Source organism: Idiotropiscis lumnitzeri, chromosome 3 (genome assembly GCF_059441095.1).
Source record: "Idiotropiscis lumnitzeri isolate Australia: NSW breed Sydney's pygmy pipehorse chromosome 3, RoL_Ilum_1.0, whole genome shotgun sequence".
Taxonomy (NCBI): Eukaryota; Metazoa; Chordata; class Actinopteri; order Syngnathiformes; family Syngnathidae; genus Idiotropiscis; species Idiotropiscis lumnitzeri.
This window is the reverse complement of record NC_142393.1, coordinates 22202453-22222128: the sequence shown is the minus strand read 5'-3', so window position 1 is coordinate 22222128 and position 19676 is coordinate 22202453. Positions and strand designations below refer to the sequence as shown.

General features: G+C 42.7%; 1 protein-coding gene across 1 annotated transcript; it reads right to left on the bottom strand.

Moving 5' to 3' along the window:
* Nucleotides 1-495: 495 nt before the first annotated feature.
* On the bottom strand, nucleotides 496-17609 carry slc6a8 (solute carrier family 6 member 8). The gene is made up of 13 exons (XM_088291494.1): nucleotides 16761-17609; nucleotides 12046-12177; nucleotides 10996-11263; nucleotides 10250-10382; nucleotides 7801-7935; nucleotides 6924-7027; nucleotides 6697-6821; nucleotides 6431-6543; nucleotides 4938-5075; nucleotides 4755-4857; nucleotides 3430-3530; nucleotides 3030-3200; nucleotides 496-2086 (listed from the first exon to the last, which is right to left on the bottom strand). Exons 1-13 carry the CDS (start codon nucleotides 17071-17073, stop codon nucleotides 1952-1954), a joined length of 1971 nt encoding a protein of 656 aa, XP_088147620.1. The 5' UTR covers nucleotides 17074-17609; the 3' UTR covers nucleotides 496-1951.
* Nucleotides 17610-19676: the final 2067 nt, after the last annotated feature.

Sequence of the window (19676 nt, the reverse complement as noted above, 5' to 3'; positions counted from 1 at the left end):
CTATTTGTGAATCGGAACAATAAAATATGTAATAGTATAGTTATATATTTAGTAGTCTTTATGAATTATGGTTTGGGTTTACCAACAGGTGGATTTTTTTTCCTGGAACACTATTGCTAGGCGGCACGGTGGACGACCGATTTGCACGATGGCCTCACAGTGCAGAGGTCGTGGGTTTGATTCCGGCCACGAACTTTCAGTGTGAAGTTTGCATGTTATCCCCGTGCCTGCGTGGGTTTCCTCCGGGTACTCCGGTTTCCTCCTACTTTCCAAAAACATGAAAATATCCCCAAAACCTAGAAAAAAACTACTTTTTTCAAATCTACATCAAAATTACGTTTGGGGTTGCATAAAGGCACCTTGCATTAAATTTGGATGTTGAGCAGTGTAATCAGTTCATGGAAGACAACAAAAATTAGAAATTTACTGTTGCAAAGCTGAAATTCTGAGCATTTGGACAATTTTTAAGTACAAAAGGTATCCAAACGATTCATCGTTTATGTAATTTGATTATTTTTATTGAACACAAAATTAATCATACAAAATAGTTGCCGAATAATTTGATCAAATTGACAATTTATCGATTAAGTTTGACACCTCTAGCGACTAGTCCATTGTGTGTACATGTGCCCCTGGGAGTAACTGGCGATCAAATCAGTCCATTTCTTGGGTGGGTCGCGACCCTGCTGGCCTGCAAATACTTAAAATCCACATCTATGGCCATTGAAACATGTTGAGCCGTGGTTTACTTGTTCCACAGTAACAAACAAAAAAAAGCTGCTATCATTAATAATATATTTTGTTTATTTTTTTAATAGTCTCTATTTGTTGAGTTTTTCATCTTTGCGGTTACCCCTCATGTTAAGTTTTGGGTAAATTAGACCCCTTATGTAAAAGAGTATTTGTTATGGCTTAATAAAAGTAATCATCTATAATTATTGTTAGTAATTGAGTTAATAATGAAATACAGACAATGTGAATTGGGACTCTTTCCCGTTTTTCACACTTTGGGGTCATTAGCACAACATCGTTGCTGTTCCTGACATCCAGGAGGATTAAACACCACTTCCTGCCAGTTACATTCCCACGCGAAAACGACAGAACATTATTTACAAGTTTTTCACATTTTCTTATATACCTGCGGGTTTCAAGTGTTTTAACTTCAATGCCGCTTGCTGGTCATGTGATTGGTGTGTGTAAAACGTTCAATAACAAAAAAAATAAATACAATTCTGCGACGTCATGAGCGACGTAATTTGTTTAAGCCAAAGGCGACAGGAAGCCTGAGGGGCGGCGGCTCAGGTGATTGGCTCGTCGCATGGAAGCTGATCCTACATTGACTAGATTTGGTACATTTTCTGATTTTGGTGATGACAATATATAAAAATGGACTGCACAAAAGAAAATTAGCGAGCTAAAATGATCAAACACTGAAAAGTTTTCTGCACTTTGAACGTTAAGGAAAAAAACTACAACAAAACAAAATCTATGTAAGTCAGTGTTAAAGGGGACATACGGAAAAAGTGCTTTATTAATGTTAGCATCCTAATATTTGTGAAATAGTTATAAAAATATGTCTCTAATTGTTGTTTAAAGGGTATCTTCATAAATGTTTTTTCAACGCCAGGTAATGCTTTTAAATTGTGTTTGTTTGGAGGGGTCGTGAGCATATGTCTCCTTTAAACCAACAACAATAAAATTCCCTTTTTTTCACGTCAGCAAAACAAAAGTCCGCTGATTGGCTGGTGAACAACATATGGCATTAAGACAAGAGCGTAAGGCAAAACGCACCACCACTTTTCAGTCTTCCTGTGCTGCTTACAAAGAGGGTGGTTTCCAGTCCTGGCTTTTGAGCAGCACCAGGCGCTTCACAGTGGTTTGAATTTGGCGGGTCAGACAGGAAGACGAGCGTGATAAAGTGCGAGTGAGCGAGCTTGGCTGACATTCGGGGTCACATGACGCTCTCAAAGATGATCACTTTGTTGTCATCACTGGCGGGCGACAGCGAGTTGAGCGGCTTAACATCGGGCGCCATGTACTCCAGGTGGTGGCTGCCCCACACCGGGCTGGTCAGACGAGCCCAGCGCTGCAAACACAAAACAGGAAGTCACGGGACAAAGTCTACTGGTGCACATCGTCCTTGGGACGTTGTCTTAAATGTTTAAAAGCCATTTTGACCCATCTCTTTCATCCCATCCGCATCGATGCAGCAAATCAACCTTCTTAAAGGTTTTCCTTTTTAGTTGAAAATAATTTGCGTTAACTTCCAGGATCCCACGTTGTAACGTTTTTTTCTCTTTGGTTCCCATTTTACATCCATCGACGTCGTGTTCGTATTATCTCTTCGGTCGTTTGTCTCAGATTTCAACCATTCAAACATTTCTCTCTGACGATAAAAGGCCATGCCCGCTCTGACTCGAAAGCGAAGAATTATGATTCGCCGTTCATTTTCTGTCCCGCCGCCCAAATGGCATCATTTACATTTGACGAAGTGCATTGTGAGATGTATACAGCACAGGTGTGGGCAAACAACGGCCCGGGGGCCCACATGCGGCCCGTTGAATGTTTTAATCCGGCCCGCCAAACTAGAAAAAAATTAAATGAATAAACCGTGTTAATGTTTTATTTTCTAAATAGTGTGGGTTTTCAAAGACATTTATATTGTAATGCTTTTGTTCACTTTCATTTAAAATTAAATGTATTTTCTTTTCTCTGATGAGGTGAGGTTACCAAAACACTCCATCGATCTGCTCCTCGTCTGACCCCTCTGTCAAATTTTAGAACCCATTGAGGCCCGCCAATAAAAAAGTTTGCCCACCCCTGATATAGCACCACAAAACTTACAAATGAATTAAAAATAAAAAGTATCCATTTTCTATGGCGCTTATTCTCATTAGGATCCGTTCAGAATGAAAATGATTGTGTGTCCAGTAACTTGTTTTGAAAAGTGCTAGAGCAATAAAATCATGACAATAAATTTCCCTGTCCAAACATCGTCTCATCTTTGTCAAGTGCTTGTGAACACTGACCTGTGTGAAAGAGCCTTTGGCGCGGAACATTTTGTAGACCACACTGACCGGGATGCAGAACATGGCAAAAAGGCCCAGACACCAGCCGATCGCTTCTCCCCACCACGGGTACACGTACGTGTTGTTGTACGTCAGTGCCTTGTAGTTGATCAGATGGAACAGGAAGATGCCCTGCAAGCCAAACACATTTCATTCAGTCACGTTCTCCAGGCCAACCAAGGAATGACAAGGTGACATCCTCCTTCCACATTTCTTCCACAACCATTCCAACTTCAAACGGTTCAGCCCGTTCACAAAAGATTGAAAGCTGTGAGCACGATGCCGTAAATTCCCACATTTATGGTGAAATTACGAAAAGAAGTGACATTTGACATATTTAGTCATCACACGCATGACGTACCATACACACGCACGGCGTGATGAAGGACCAGCACCACTTCATCCAGGGCAGTGGCCTGTAGCCGATCATACGCGCCACGTCGTCCATGAAGCGGTCGGCACCTACCGCGGGATGACGACAGCAGCAGCAGCAGCGTTATCATTGTCAATAGCAAAAACATTCGCAAAAGTTTCAGTAAAACATTAGGATTTATTTTACTGATACATTTTTATTTGATTGTCAACCCCCCAGGTCCCTTCCCTATTTATTGAGATAAATGAATAAATAATAATACATCAAATGTTATAATTTATAATTAATATAATTGCAATGAATCTACCAATTAGATAATAACATAAAATGCAAAATGTTAAACACATTTATGAAATTGTTTATTTTAATATTTTCTATTTGGATTATGTGTAATGCATTAATTATCGGCATTCGCAAAAATACAAAAGTGTTTTGTATTTTTTTTGTATTATTAATTTTATCTTTTAGAGTGAACAGAATTATTATAGCTCAATTCATTGTGTATTTAAAAAGCAATCTTAAATGTACTTTTTTCAAATTTTTTTCATTTTACTGTTTTTTTTTTATTTACCAAAAAATAATCTGTTATTTAGATTAATCCATTATTCAGATTTATTAGCTAAAAAAATAAACATGAAAAAATAAAATAATATAGTGTTTATTGTAATAATAAAATTGTAATTTATGATCAATTATTCAATTGAATTTATGAAATCCTTGTGAAAATTGTTACATTTTCTAATGTTTTTTTTTCTTTTATCATTTGCAATAATTAGGGCCACACACAGTAAGTCAAGGAACCATAAATCAAAAAGAAATATATCACAAGCCTCATAGCATCAAATTGTCTAAATCACATTAAAATATTAAATGATCATTTTGAGTCACTGATGGTGTTGTGGTACACTCGCCCGAGTTGTGTGCGGGCAGCGTGGGTTCAGTTCCCACTCAGTGACGGTGTCTATGTCTGCCCTGAGACTGGCTGGCGACCAGTTCAGGGTGTAGTGCGCCTTTCGCCCGTAGTCAGCTGGGATAGGCTCCAGCACCCTCCTGCAACCCTGTACAGGATAAGTGGTGTGGATAATGACATGACATGACATGACATGATCATTTTGATGTTGTAGCATCCCTCCATGTTCCATAGCGCTTATCGTCATTAGCGTGCCGGAGCCTATCCCAGTTGACTATGGGACAAAAGTGTGGTTCAGTAAGGAATTGCAAAGGCAATTATGCTATGAGGCTAAAGATAAGCTTAATCAATCATTTGGATGACACCATAGCATATGTAATGGCTTTATCTAATGTGCTTGTACCGTAGACCCAGGACACCACGACACATTCCCAGAATGCCTGCCACAGGAGTGTCATCCCGCTGGCTGAGTAGTAGTCAAACAACTGGAACACGTACATTCCTCCCTGCGAGCGCAACAGTCGACTGTTGGATTCACGGACCGATGCGGCGTGAGGCCAAAGTGTTGTTGGCGGCGGCCACCGACCTGCGTCACCATGGAGAGGTCGATGATGAAACAAATGACGCAGCAGAGGGCGACGGCGATCTCCCTCTTGTAGCGGTGTTCGTATTTACTGGGCAACAGATCCAGAATGCCCGTCACGAAACCTTCAACGCCGACGAACTGAAATTGCACACACGGGAGGGACACTGTGACCATCGCACCAAGCCGGGGTTATTATAGTTTGGGATTTTTCATTTTAGTTTAGTTTTTAGTTTTAGTTTTTTAGTTTTTGTGGCGTATTTGTCAGGTGTGATTTTTATTTAAAGGGTAAAGCATTGCTCATTAAAAACTCAAAAATGTGATTGACTTATTAACAATAATGCTGAATAACCATGAACAAATGAAACATAACAGTTCACTTCAACTTGTGTGCAATACGTCCAAGAAAAGTGCAGTGCATTAATGCTGCTTCTAAAGTCAAAGCGCTGATGAAACACACAACAAATTATTGAAAATGTTGCTAAACTTTGTGGTTGTAGTCTCCGCACGCCTTTTGCAAAGCTATTATAAGCGACATTAAAAATGACACAAATTCAATCATTTCATAAATTAGTCCACTATTAACGTGACCCTTAATCCGTACAACTCAATTGAAAAAAAGGATTACTTTTTGAGAGGCAGACAGATTAAGGGAAATTTGGGGGAAATTATTCATCATGGTCTAATTTTTTGATTAGAAAAACCTGGCAATTGAACAGCAGTGTGCACACTTGTTAAATTGCCATACATCATCGTTAAATTTAAGCGCTTGCATGAATGTGCGCATGAGAGAGAGAGAGAGAGAGATGGCAGTATGCCGCACATGAGACTAGTATCTTCGCTGGACTTCCACAATGTCGTTTTAGTTAGTTATCATTTTTCCCAAAACATTCTCATTTTCATTTTATTTTGTGAACAAAAAACATCCATCCATCCATTATCTGTACCGCTTGTCCTCACTAGGGTCGCGGGGGTTGCTGGAGCCTATCCCAGCTGTCTTCGGGCAGTAGTCGGGGGACACCCTAAACTGGTTGCCAGCCAATCGCAGGGCACACAAAGACGAACAACCATCCGCGTTCACACTCACACCTAAGGGCAATTTAGAGTGTTCAATCAACCTGCCATACATGTTTTTTGGGGGGGAATGTAGGAGGAAACCGGAGTACCCGTAGAAAACCCACGCAGGCACGGGGAGAACATGCAAACTCCACACAGGAAGGCCGGAGCCAGAATCAAACTCACGACCTCCGTATTGTGAGGCCATTGTGCTAACCAGTCGGCCACCGTGACGCCCTTAACGAAAAAATGTGATTGGAATATTTGTTTTAGATATTTCATTTGTTTTTGCTTACGATGATAACCTTGCACCAAGCACATGTTTGTGTAGTTTGTTGGTGTGCGTGTACCTATGTATGTGTTAGAGTGAGTCTGTGTGGACAAAAAATCGTGTCCGGGGGTGTGCGTACGTGTGTGTGTGTGTTGTCTTTGTGTGTCACCTGACTATCCAGACCAAGAAGCAGCAGCATGAAGAAGAAGAGCGCTGCCCACAACGGTGCCACTGGCATCAAACTGACCGCCTTTGGATATGCAATGAATGCCAGACCAGGACCTGGAGTGCATATGTATACACACACACCCCCGCACACGCACACACACACGTTTAAGGGGATGGAAAGTGGCAGTCCCATAAAACCCCAAACTCGATTAAGCTAGCTCCACAATGTAAAAGCTTGACCAAACATTTAGCATCCGAAGTGGTCACCTGACTCGGCGACCTGCGAAATGTCCACGCCCTGCTCGGCCGCCATGAAGCCCAGGATGGAGAAGACCACGAAGCCGGCAAAAAAGCTGGTCCCGCTGTTAATCAGTGCCAGCAAAAAGGCGTCTCTGAGGGCAGGAAAACACAAAGTTGAGTGGCGGGCAGGCCTCTTTCGTCACCCCCCCCCCCCCCCGTTCGCCACTGGAGGTGCACGGCAACGCTAGACGTACTTGTAGCAGTCGTTGTTGAAGCGGTTGTAGCTGCCCAGAGCTGTCAGCGCTCCCAGACCGATAGCATATGAGAAGAACACCTGCGTGCCGGCATCGATCCACACCTGCGACGTTCAATGCTCAATGTTGATCATTTTGGCATACACGTGTAGAAATGTGATCATTTGTACATGTAGTAGCTCCCAAAAGTGGACAAACCCCTCACATTTTATGCAAATTTTATATCTTTTCATGGCATAACACAAATAAATTGCCCTGTAAAGTAATCGGCAAACCTTTTGTATAACGGTAGAACTTTACAGTAACCGCAAAATATCTCAACCCAGCCATTCATTTCTAAACCGCCAGCAACATCAGTCAGGACCACCCTAAGTGAAAATGTCCATTTCAGGCCCAATGAGCCCTTCATTTTCCCTCCCGGGTGTCACGTGACATGTTAAGTTTCATGAGTAAATGGCGTGTTAAAGGGTGTGTTAAATTCAGTGTTACTGCTCTCCCATTGCAAGTTCAATACGGGACGTCATGGAAAGAACTCGATGAGGATCGGAAGCAACAATTATTCGTCTATGGCTTGGAATGAGAACCTTGTCGCTTCCCCTTTGATTGGAAACTTTTTTCAGGACTCAAACTATATCTTTGGACAAGGACTTTCACTTCAGACTAGAACTACTTCTCATGATGACCAGATTCTCTTGGGACGAGAATCTTCTCTTTAGATTAGACTTTGTCCCTTGTGGCTAGAACTTCTCTCCTTTGTTGCCTTGGAGCTATTCTATATCTTGTAACATATCGGGATGAATGAGAGGCAATCATTTTGTGCACTTTATAGGTTTTGGTCAGTCCAGTGTGTCTCATATGTCAGAGATCCCAGACTGACCTGAGCCTCCTCCAGCTTGGACCAATCAGGTTTGATGTAGTACACGATGCCGTCGTAGGCTCCGGGCAGCGTGACTCCACGGACCAGCAGGATGATCAGCACCACGTATGGGAAGGTGGCCGTGAAGTACACGATCTGAAACACACACACGTGCATGACCATATATGTTTGCCTGCGGAATGTTGCGCGATGACTTGAAAAAGCAGAGAGGGAAAAGGAAAACCAGTAAAACACAAACATCAAGTTGAGTGGAAATGTATTACTCTCTATGCTCCATCCGACGCTTGAAAGACCAGCGGGCGAACATTTCTGTGGGAAGCTGTGCAAATGTGGTGGAAACACAGACAGCTCTCCGGAACTGGTTCAAACTCTTCCAAACATCGACCTGAGTCACCTTGAGCACCTCGTAAAGTTTTTGCGCCGCCTGCTGTTGAACGCCATCGGGGATGTTTGGATTGAGAGCCAAGCTCCGTGAGAGTGCACACGCACACACACTTACACACACACCACAACATTTTTCAATCACCATCCATTGTCTATACAGCTTGTGAGGTTCAGGGTCGTTGGGTACATCTTGGACAATCGCATGAAACACAAGCACCAGTGGCGGAGCAAAGATTTTATCCTTGGGGGGGTCATGGGGTGGCCAAGACTATCCCAGGGGGTCCACAAAACAAAACTTTGGAAACATGTTATCAACAATCACCATCCTTTTTATATTGAATTAAATTTGAAGGTGCCTGTTAACGCACACACACACACACACAATTCCAAATAAACATTTTATATTTTGGTAATAATTTTATTCCATAATTGGTTCAATAATTAAAGAACATAATGTTAAAATGAGAACTACTGACGGAAAAACAAACAATTAATATTTTTTTCGAATATAATCAATAATTGGAATATTCTTGAGTAATTAATTTCTAATTAATTGTGGGGATTTTTGGGACTGATTTTGAATGTGCCCTAATTTTTTTCTCAGTCACATAATAATACTATTATTATTATTATTATTAATAATAATAATAATAATAATAATAATAATAATAATAATACATATCATAATAATGATATAAATATTAAAAAATATATATTTAGGGACACATAAAGCCATCACTGATTAAAATTAGCTAATGACCAGTGTTATCAATAACAACATTTTATGAATGTGTTGAAGATATATTTTATCCCATATTTTACTCGATTAGTATTGCAAAAGAATTGTTCCACAGCGTGACCTATGTTTGACCATATGCATGAGAAGACTTCAAGAGAAGCGGATGCCTGAAGACTGGATCAACGTCTGCAACATCAAAGCAGATGTTCCGAGACACACCTCTGAAACAAAAGGACTGAGACTTTAGTGCGGGAGCACTAAAAGGCATATCTGCCTTGTCAATCAGTTAACGACTGCCATTGTCTGTTTTTCCTCTCGTGTCTGAAATGTTTCCATGTTCCTGCTGGTGCTCCCCCCTTCATCCCTTCGTGCAAATACATTATATTGTTAAATAGAGGGCTCGGCGGAGTTGGAGATGAGCACACCTCCGTTCGTTCTCCTCGCGAGTAAAAGATCAACTCTTGTCTTCCTTTCATTCATTTTGCCTATGTTCAGTGAATGCTTAGGTGATTGAACCTGACAGAATGGAATCAATTATTTTATTACTCTAATAAGATATTCTACATGCTTTACATGTACATTTGAACTATTTCTTCAAATCAAATGCCTGGTTTAAATTGTTTAAAAAGGGGGCCTCTGTTCGATGACCCCGACAGGCAGAGCGGGAGAGCGGGAAGGCACCTCAACACTCTCACCAACCTCCCCGGCCCGCAACCCCTTCACTCCATGCTGAAGCTACAAAGCTACAATGTCCCATTGTGTCACGTGATGTCATTGCTGGAATACACATACCATCTTCATGTGACGCATTATGTAACATTTGTCTACACACAACTACACACACAACTACACACACACATGCGCACACACGTCGTGCCTCTCAGTCACGTCCCACTGCAGAATAAATGACCCCTCCTCCTCCGCAAAGGACAAATTACAGACTGCCACATCACAGCGTCGCCGTGTCCCTTCTCAGGCCTCCTCCCAACATCGTTGCCATGGGAACGCTGAGTCTGCAATGTGACTGATGCGTGCAGCGTGTCCGTTTGTACGTTCGAACAAGGTGCGCACACGCGTTCGGGGTTCGAGTTTGGCTCGTCCGGTTTGAGAGCTGCCCACGTGACCTTTGACCACGCATCAGTGATGAGTGCACCACAGCGCATCACACGCACGCACACGCACACGCACCCCTTTACAAGGACAGTATGAGTTAGGTCCTCATAACTGAGTCTGAAACTATGCTCCTCTCTTTCTGACGTCACCATCTGATGTTTGGAGCAGTGTGAATGTGCGTCGTGTGGTAACGGCGGGTTCTGTGGGTTTTACCTTTCCAGTCGATTTGACGCCTTTCCATACACAGAAGTAGATGAGCAGCCACACAGCAATCAGACACAAGGTCAACTCCCAGTTGATTTGACCCGGATCATCTAAGCCCGATGAGATGTTCAGAACCTTGTTTCTGCGCACACACACATCACACCACAAGGCACATTACATTTCACGTGACAAATTACACAATTGTCACATCACCTGACACACTACCTGTCAAATGACCTATCACTTGACATATTTGTCACATGACACATGACATTACTCCATGTACATGCACACACCGCATGTAACATACTACATGTAATATAACACACATGATCACGAGACACACAACTGTGTGACAACTTTTGGGAGACTGCATGACATGATGTGCCCCGTTACAGTCCATGACAAATAACCTGTCACACGACATATCACATGACATGTGACACACACACTGTAACATAACAACACTACATGACATAAAACCTGACACACTACATGATACATAACACATAAAAAGTCGCACAACACACGAGACATTACGATGCATCACACACTACATTTAATGTGACACGCTTCTCCAAATGTCACACAATATGTAATGCATGTCAAATTATATGACCTATTACATTACATGCCGTAACCCATGACACACTACTGCACACCACACAGTTAGGCGACACATTAAAATACAGGACGCACTCCCTCGGGCAACATATTCAGGTAGCAGGTCACACGACGGCGTTGGCAGGACTCACTCCCAGAACTCGATGATGGGCGATCTGGCCTGGGCCACCTGAGCGCAGGTGAGGTTGCTGCCGGTGATGGTGGCATTGTCGCTGGCATTGGTGCATTGGTGGAGGCTGAAGGCTTCCACGCAGGAGTTGGTGTTCCAGGGGTTGTCGCATGTGGACCACGGCAACTGGGCGCTGAACGAATTGATGAGGTAGTACAAGGCCCACGCCAGCACCATGATGTAGTATATGTTGCAGTAGAACACGATCACCATTGACGCATAGCCCAGACCTAAACGTAACAAGTAAAGGACAGTGCTTGTCAAACTGTTTTACTTCCTCAAAAAATATTTGCCGTCCAAGTACAGCCAAATGATCAATATTAAAAGTGACCGTGAACTCCCATGAAGAACACCCACTCGTGTAGAATGTGCCCCCATTTATATAAAAAGCATGTTCCCCCCTCTGTATATTCGTATAATCCCCAGTCTACAGATTTGCCCGTAGCCTTTATAATTGGAGTGAATTGATGGATAGAATAATGACTTTAAAAGTATTTTTAAAATCACGGTTTTGAAACTCATGCTCTCGCACTGTCCGCATTTTTTGCTTTTAAATCTCTGCAACATGTTTTGAATGTTGTACTTCTACAGTGATTAAAGCATATCGGGTATGTTGTGTAAGGAATGTGCTATAAATCAATGATTCTATTTTCCTTTTTTCGTTTCTTATTAAGCTATCTAGATAATTATCCCTTCCTGATTTGGGATCATTTTTGGTCCAAAAATAATTCAATTTTACAATAAACACAAGTGAACAAGTGTAATGTACCGGATTTAAAAAAAAGTTGAAGCTACTGTGACATAATGGACAATTTGATGATTTCATGAAGTGATTCTTTTGCATAGGAGCCCACGGACCACACACTTTGCAAAATTCTTTATTTTCACCACGTGCAGCACATTTTGAGACCTATTTGTGGGAAGCATACTTTAACTTCCCAAAAACATGATTAGGACATGAAATGTGCGTGTGTGTGTGTGTGTGAGGAGGGATGGGCGTGTCTTGGCCTACCCTTGAATAACGGTGCGATGTTCCACACGTTGATGCTTCCCGCCTTCATGAACTGACCCAGTGAGATCTCCAGGAAGAAGATGGGCACCCCGCCCACAAAGACGATCAGCAGGTACGGGATAAGGAAGACGCCTAACAAAGAACAGAAAGTGACCTCGTCAAGTTAACCGTTAACCTGCTCGACTTTTTGTCACGTCCGCCCATAACGGTTAATTCACAACAAACAAACAATAAATGTACAGTAGACCAACATACAATCGGGTAGCTGGTGACGTAATACTCTAGTCATGAAAAACATAATGTCGCAGTGACAGTTACACGAGTTACATTTTTCGTGTTGAAGAAAGTTGTATAAATAGATCACGTGGTGGCCTTGTTTTGTTGAGCAAAGCTCAAAAAGCTCGAGATCAGCTAAGGACAGCAATATGAAAATGAGGACAAATGAGGACAGGAATATGAAAATGAGGACGATGATGTAAACTGTGCATTATTGATATATTAAAAATGACAAATTCAAGCAAACATCGACATTTGCATTAATACAGATTTTTTTTTTTTTTAATGGGCTCAAAGAGGACACAAACGGCCAGCATTGAGCCCAAAACTACACGTTGTTGATATTCATGACAAGCTGCCATTCAGCGTTCACGTCGGCGGAATCACGTCAGGCGAGAAGAATAGTGAGGCGCGTTAGCCCACTAAGCTGCAGTCCGTGCTACAGTTAGCAAAATAATCTGGCTAATCCCAGCTAAATCATTGTGCTAATTGAGTTTTTATTTTTAGAAAAACAAAAGAAAATGAACACACAGACATTGTTCCAAGACAACAAGAAGCGTTGAACGAGAGTTCATTTTGTTGGGACACATGGCATAAAATCCTTTCATAATCAAACATTAAGATAAAATTATTCACGGTGCCTGTGGTGATGTAAAAACCAAATTCCAGGTTCAAAGTTCAACTTTCACAAGCGAATAGGAGTTGAGTTCAGGCCAGAGTGCAATTTGTCTCTTCAACAGACATACTGTAAATAGCCAACTTGACTTCCCTGATTAGCATTTAAATTGCTCTTCCTTTTTGTAACCGGGATCTCAAAAATAGTGTCACAGAAAACAACACCTAAAGAGACAAAGAAGTGTCTGAGAATATCCTTTTTCAATCGGCTGATTTCATTATTGGAGCTTTGAACTGATCGCAAGAGGACTGCCCTCATTGTCTTTGAAAATGTTTCGCCTCTCAATAAAGCGGGCTTGATGACTTCATGTTTAGGGTTGATTGAGTCAACTTTACTACTCCACAGTGACGTTTGACGCTTGAAGTCCACTGATAGCAAACCCCGCGCTTTTAATATCTCATCTCCCAAATGGCCATTTTACAGAAGATGTATCACTTATCCTTCTTTTGCTGTCGCCACACTAGACTGCGCTAAAGCGCAGTGAGTCGCTTTCAGCATTAGTTTGTGTTGTAGCAAATAACTTCTATGCCGAGTAAAGTTCTCATTAGCAGGCAGTTGTTTTCTGTGAACAGTTTGACAACAAAGATGAATTTTCACTTTGCGCCACTGCCCAATTACTCGCCACCAATCCCTCCGTATGGTATAAATATTTTAAGATTAGCGGTGATCATAATAGTTAAAGCTATCAAGGCTAAACGCTATTCCCGTCAACCACCATCCTATTTTCATACTCTCTGACCGGCGAAGACGACTGAAGACTACGTAGCCTTGTTGGCTGGACATTTCGCTGCCCCACAGAGCGTTGTATTCCTGTGACAATAGTAGACCAGCAAGTTGCACATACTTTCTATAGAACTCAGGAAGAGATCAAACAATTTGTACAGGAGAAACAAAACAGTAAAGAACTCCCACTAATCCGAATAACTCCGTTTTATCAAGTATTTGTAATTGTTTTTTTGGTTTATTTCTGTTTATCCGCACACATATGTCACTTAGTGAGACTGGTTTGGAGCGCAAATAAGGGTTGGTGCACTGTCCCGAAAAATATCAACGACATCATCGATTCATCGACTTTGACACAACTTTCATCACATTGTAGTCGACAAGCGAAAGATTTGATGATTTTCAACCTCTAGTTATAAGCTAGCTGGGACAACACTCGCTTGGGTGTTGGTGTTGAAGCCCCATCGATTCAGCCCCTGAGCAAATAAGCGAGCCGCTGTCACCCCGACCGGTGTGACAAGTCAGTGACATTTTTGTAATCTTTTTTGAGATGATGCCAATGAGTGGATGATTCGCAGAAGCAAACAAACATCTTGATGCGTCCTGGTCAAATGTCATCAATGTGATTTGACGTCTACTTCAGACCTCCCCGCCAGCAGGTGGCGCCAGTCACTAACGTCTGACACCTGGAGGTCGGCCAATAGGATTAAAGGATTATTGTCAACTGGCGCTAAACTGCAGCGCACGTGGCGTCAGGGATGACCGCGTCACGCTTGTACACACTGAAAATATCCCACAACACGCCGGGCTTCGTCACCATGGCAACGAACCATCAATAGACAGGAGAGGGGGTGGGGCAAGAGACAGGTTACCCTGGCAACCAGACTGATGACTCCGCCGAAAGACTGGCGGATCCTGGAATCTCTCCAGAAACACACACATGCACGTACAAACAACCCACAATTGAGCACATAAACACACACACAACATGAAAAACACACGAATATTTACATAGCACACAGCACAAATGTGCACACCTGTGCACGAACACGTGCCCACATGCACGCACTCGTGCACGCAAACAGTTATTTGAATGTATCTCGTTTTGAGGCCTGCAGATCATAAAATAATTACGGTGTCGTGAGAATGTCTTTGTGTTATTTGTGTGTCTTATGTTTGTGTATGTGTGTGTGTGTAGTCATGTTTGTATGCGCGCGTGTGTGGGTATGCGTGTGTGCGAGTGTGGTTGGTGTGTTTATGCGTGTATTTTGTGTGAGTCAAGTGTGCATATGTGCATTGTTGGGGTGTGTGCGTGTGTGTGTGCGTGTGTGTGGGGGGGGGGTGTTGGGGTGTGTGTGTGCGTGTGTGTGTGTGGGGGGGGTGTTGGGGTGTGTGTGTGTGCGTGTGTGTGTGCGCATGTGGACGGAAGGCGGAGGGTGGGTGGTTTGAAAAGTGTGTGACGGGATGGAGGAGGAGACGCTGGAAGAAACGAGGAAGGAGGGAAGGAAATGAGAAGGAGAGCTAACATTAGCCGCAAGCAAAGGTCCGAGCTGACATTGCCGCCCACAGAGTCACTGATAAATGGCGGCATGACCTTCAAGAGGAGTGTGACCTTCAAACTGCGCCAAAGTCAGCAGGGGTGCGGCGACGCACGGCAACTTTAGGCTTCATTCAACAGGCCTTGAATTTTGTAAGAAGGTTGGCGCTGTCTTTGTAACGAGGTGAGCGATTGCTTTTGGCTGAATGCATACGACAGCGTAGACGACGGACACAAAAGCAGCAGATAGTGACCTTCATTTTCATCCTGTGAGAGCGAGGGGACCTTTTCCTCTGACTCCCCACTGACTACGGGCGAAAGACACACTAGACCCTGAGCTGGTCGCCAACCAGTCGCAGGGCACACGCAGACACGATCACTGAGCGGGAACCGATCCCACGCTGGTCACACGCAAATCAGGCGGATGTACCACTACACCATCAATGTTGCTTTTCACAAGTCGAGTTGTTCAAGTGAGGCAAGGTGACCTGGGCAAAATTGCGGTTTGGATGCACATTCCACGAGTCAAATGTTTCGCAAATGATTTCTTCTGCAACATCCACTTTAAATGGGCATTATGTTCTTCTTGTCTTTGGTGATTTCATGGCCACTGACTGCAGGATCGCTTTCCACCGCGCTGCTTCTTGTCATCTTTTCTAAAAAGGATTCTCTCTGGTTCGCTGCCATGTTGTTAGAAAAAGAAAAAAAGGAAGTTTTGTTTGGAAAAATACGGCATACCATTATTTTATTACTTTTTCTTTTTCTCATTACAATTCGATGATTTTATTAAATGTCAGTGTCTTGTTAGTATGTTTTTTTCTGGAAAATTTAGATTTTCTTTCCTTTCGCTATGAATATTTTTCTTGGAAAAATAAACCTTCATTTTTACAGAATTTTTTAATCTGATGAAAAACATTACTTAATTTTCTCCTTATTGACTTGCATTCATGCCTTACTATTATTTTTTTTTTATCATGACAAAATACAACTATCCTAGTATTGTTATAACCTTTTCCATGTAAAAGTATTTTTCTTGTTGTAGTTGGTTAGTATGTGTAGATAGAACTTAGTCTTGATAACATTGACACTTTTTCCCTCTGACTTAATTGCTGGTTTTATCACAAATTCTTATTTGGAAAAACACGACTTTTGAACATTGTGCCTTTTTCACATTACATTACATGTTTTTAAGTTGGTGAAAATTAAGACTTAATTCTGTTAATATTGACTTTTTTCTTGCCTTACAGTGAGAATTTATCTTACAAACGTAGCAGTTTGTCATTATTATGTTTTTGTTTCATAATTAACTATTTAACTTTTTTTTCTTGTTCTATCTTGAAAAAAAAACTTCTCTCAGGTGGTATTCGGACTTTTTCTTGGAAAAAAATAATTGCTTACAATTTTATGCCTCGGAAAAAAATGCCACTAGTGTAGTGCAACTTGTTTGCAGTGCGTCGTGCAGGCGAAGTGAGTGAGGGCTCGAGCGCTTGAGCTTTGGCTCACCTCCTCCATTCTTATAGCACAGGTAGGGGAACCGCCACACGTTCCCCAGGCCGACCGCGAAGCCCACGCACGACATGATGAAGTCCATCTGCCTGCTCCATGTCTCGCGTTCCTGACGCACCGGCGGCGGCCCCACGACCACGCCACCTTTCTTGCCCTCGGATACGGGTCCGTCTGACCCGGGTCCGCTCGGGCCGGTCCCTGCTGCCGCCGCCGCCGCCATCAGCCCTCCTCCAATGTGAGACCTCCTCGCCTCCTCCGGGGGCAGCAGAGAGCAGTTTGAGGGGTTGGGGGGCGCAGGCTGTCTGTCCATCAATCAAAAAGGCGCTCGGTCAAAAATATCCAAACGCTTTCCCTCTCTCGCCCTCTCTCTGTCTCTCGCTCTCTCTCTTTCTCTCTCTCTTTCTCCCTCTCTCTCCCCCTCTCTCTCCCTCTCTCTCTCTCTCTCTCTATCTCTCTCTCTCCCTCTCTCTCCTTCCTCCTTTTCGAGTGTCAGCCGTCAATCAAATCAACGTGGAAACGTTCCAAAAGAATCAAACCCAAATAAAACGTCCAAAGTTTCCGACGTCGACGTTCAGAAACAATCCACAAAACACTTGAACGTCAGCTTGAAGAATCTCATCGGCGGGCAGATTGAGGGGAGGGAGGGGGGTTCACCACCCGACGAGCATGGGGTCGCCGAGTCCTCCTTCTAGTCCGAGCGTGGTGGGTGTCGGGGGGTCTTCACCGGAACGCGCAAGGCTTCATGGAACGAGACGCAGGCTGGGTGGGGGTTGGCTGATCCTGCTGCTGCTGATCCTGTCAGCGCCCGGGCGGTCAGCGGGAGCCTTTTAAAGGGGATGCTGCTCATGGTGACGTCACTGCTCACGCACCGCCCCCACCTTCTCTGGCGTCACAGTCAAGGGTCTCCCTCGCATACATGCGCACGGTACTGAAGCGTAAAGTGGATGAATGAGCCTCTAAATATAATGAGAATGAAATGAGCGCGCGAGAATTATCACGCGTGGTGTGGAGCATCATTGGATAGCACTCACACAAAAGTAAACATAAAAATAACATTCTCAGTCACGCGAGTTCAGACACACACAAACCCACACCGACGCAAACACGCTGCACACACGCGTGCGCGCCTACGTGCAAAAACACTCACATGGCGCACACGCAAATTCTGACACAAACACACACGCGCGTCGACCCCACGCGCACACACTTCCATATACTGTACGTAACAATCACTCACAATATCGCTCATTCGCTCATGCGCGCTCACACGCACGCACAGACACGCAAGAAACACAATTAAATAAACTCTCACATGCAGACACATTCATTCATTCAAACGTTCTCACATTCATTCATACAAAATCACAACATTCATCCATCCATCCATTATCTGGACCGTTTCTTCTCCCAGGGTTCAATGCAAAAACACACGATCACACATTCGCGCCCATGTTCTTTTTTTTTGCTGGCTTAGTTGCTTCTTTTAGAATGCTTTCCACCTTGTCCTTTGGTCCCATGGACGATGTTATGTAAATCAAGTTTATCATTTCAATATACAGCACTTGGTAAACACCGACTGAATGCAATCGCGTCACCAACCATCAAAAGTGTAAAATGCAGGTATGTGGGGACGGTGCTGAGACATGACGTCGTCAAAAATTGGATAATTATAATAATTGTATTCATCGTCCTTAACCAAGTCTTTGTCTCCCTCGCGTGGTGGCAAGCGCGAACTTCAACCATGCGCTCTAACAGGACAGGAGATCGTCTTGAAACCCGAACTTTGGCCTGAAACCTATGCCTTGTTTTAAATCTGAACCCTTCTTTCCCCAGTGGGCATCTGACGTCAATTCACGGTGACATGAAAATCATTTAATTTTAGTGACACATTTTAATTGTCTGGCACTGTTGTCCATCTCTGTAGAAATAGGTCCATTTTCATCTGAACTGCTATCATGCGCTCCGTTTTTACATTTGCTTCAGTTGTGTTATCCATTCAGACGTTGTAGGTGGAAGTGCTTTTTTTCCAGTTTACACTAATAGTCTTTCTTGCAACTATCAGAAGAATATACATCGCTGGTGTCCATATGTTGCATGTTCTCGGGACAAAAGAAAACGTGGTAAAAGAAAACAAAGGAAGGAACAACAAATCAAACCAATTGGAAAAAAAGGAGCTGTGCGCTATGTGGAAAGACAAGAAATTAGCTGAGAAAAAAAAATCTCTTATGTGATAGTAAAAGGAAACAAAAATTAAAATGCATGGGTTTTTAAAAATAAACCAAACCAGTTTGATAAAAAAAAGCAAGTAAGAGAACATATCAAAGAGGTCAAGCTTTGAAAATTGTATATAATTAAACTCATAATCCTCAAACATTGGGATTGAGATGATTGTTATTTTGAAATGTAAATTGCTCTCACACACAAGATGAAAGTGCAAGCTAAGGTTTGATCGAATCCAAATCTATATTTTGAATTAAAGGAAGATGAAGTAAGAAAGGATGTGCGCAAAGTTAAATTTAAGAAAGCGACTGGATTTGATCATTTGTCGAATGAGTTGTTGAAGCGACCTGGCTTATTTCCAGTTCTTTTTTAAGATGCTGTTGATTTATTTTCAACAAGACCTGGTGCCTAACGATTGGTATAAATCTAAAATCAAGCCAATTCCAGAGTCAGACCGCAGATCTTCGAATTCCGATGAATTACAGAAGAATAAGGCTCCCATAACGAGAGATTGTCATGGTACTTGGAATACAATAATTTACTTGCTGATGAACAGAATGGGTTTCGGGAGAAAAAAGCTTGTATATGGACCACATTTACTCTCTTGTTACGGTTGCAAACGAGAGACTACAAGAAGGACGAGTCAACTTTTATATATTTTATAGACTTCAAGAAAGCTTTTGACAGTGTTAA

What these genes read in the sequence shown, in the direction of transcription:
- slc6a8 (XM_088291494.1), bottom strand. Translation starts at nt 17,073, where the DNA reads ATGGACAGACAGCCTGCGCCCCCCAACCCCTCAAACTGCTCTCTGCTG. An exon ending in CCCATCATCGAGTTCTGGGA is followed by an intron (nt 10,383 to 10,995) that starts GTGAGTCCTGCC and finishes GTGTGTGCGCAG; the next exon opens with AAACAAGGTTCTGAACATCT. An exon ending in GCGTCAAATCGACTGGAAAG is followed by an intron (nt 7,936 to 10,249) that starts GTAAAACCCACA and finishes TGTGTGTTTCAG; the next exon opens with ATCGTGTACTTCACGGCCAC.